We start from the raw sequence: 846 nt of genomic DNA on the forward strand, positions 1-846 counted from the left end.
AGAGAGAGAGAGAGAGAGAGAGAGAGAGAGAGAGAGAGAGAGAGAGAAACTTACTCTGAGAGACTCGTACAAGTTCGGCCACCGTGAAGACGCCGGGCGTCACGAAGCTGTCCTGAAAACCCAGATGACCTGAGAGAGAGAGAGGAGGGAGAGAGAGAGCGTTCAATATTACATATTCAATTATTATATTGATTATTATATTCATCAGACTATTGGTATATTAGTATTAGCATTAGTAGCAGGAGTTAGTAGTATTAGTATTAGTAGCAGGAGTAGTAGTAGTAGTAATGGTAGCAGAGGTAGTACCATTAGTAAGTTGAGGTTGTGGCAGTAGCAGTAGCAGTAGTACCAGTAATTGTTGTAGAATCAATAGCACCAGTAGCACTAGTAGCCTATGAGTAGCATTAATAGTAGTAGTGCAGTAATAAAAGTTGTAGTAGTAACTTCAGCAATAGCAATAATAGTACAGTAATAGTAGTTGTAGTACTAACAGTAGCAGCAGCATGAATAGTTGTAGTAGCAGTAATAATGCTTGAAGCAGTAGCATTAATAGTAGTACTACTGCAATAACAGTTGTAGTATTAACAGTAGCAGTAGCATTAATAGTTGTAGTAGCAAGAGTAGCATCATTATCAAGAGTAGCAGTAAGAGTAGCAGGCATAACACTAGTGGTAGTAGTGTCAGTAGTAACAGTAGTAGTGGAACCTTCTGTTTTCCAACAAGGATAATCACTACCAGCTGCAAGTATTTGTGTGTGTGTGTGTGTACTGGCAAGTAGCTGAACCTCTGGGTCAAGGTCTAACACACACACACACACACACACACACACACACACACACACACACA

At 40.1% G+C, this 846-nt stretch overlaps 1 protein-coding gene across 6 annotated transcripts in view; it reads right to left on the reverse strand.

Moving 5' to 3' along the window:
* The window catches only part of nfia (nuclear factor I/A), a 175054-nt gene that overhangs the window by 32553 nt on the left and 141655 nt on the right, over positions 1–846 (reverse strand). For all 6 annotated transcript variants that reach the window (XM_031875271.1, XM_031875269.1, XM_031875274.1 and 3 more), the window contains exon 4: positions 55–129. In XM_031875271.1, the coding sequence (XP_031731131.1) occupies positions 55–129 (75 nt within the window). The remainder of the gene's footprint in view (positions 1–54; positions 130–846) is intronic.

Source organism: Anarrhichthys ocellatus, unplaced genomic scaffold (genome assembly GCF_004355925.1).
Source record: "Anarrhichthys ocellatus isolate YVR2014 unplaced genomic scaffold, GSC_Weel_1.0 scaffold88, whole genome shotgun sequence".
In the NCBI taxonomy this organism is placed as follows: Eukaryota; Metazoa; Chordata; class Actinopteri; order Perciformes; family Anarhichadidae; genus Anarrhichthys; species Anarrhichthys ocellatus.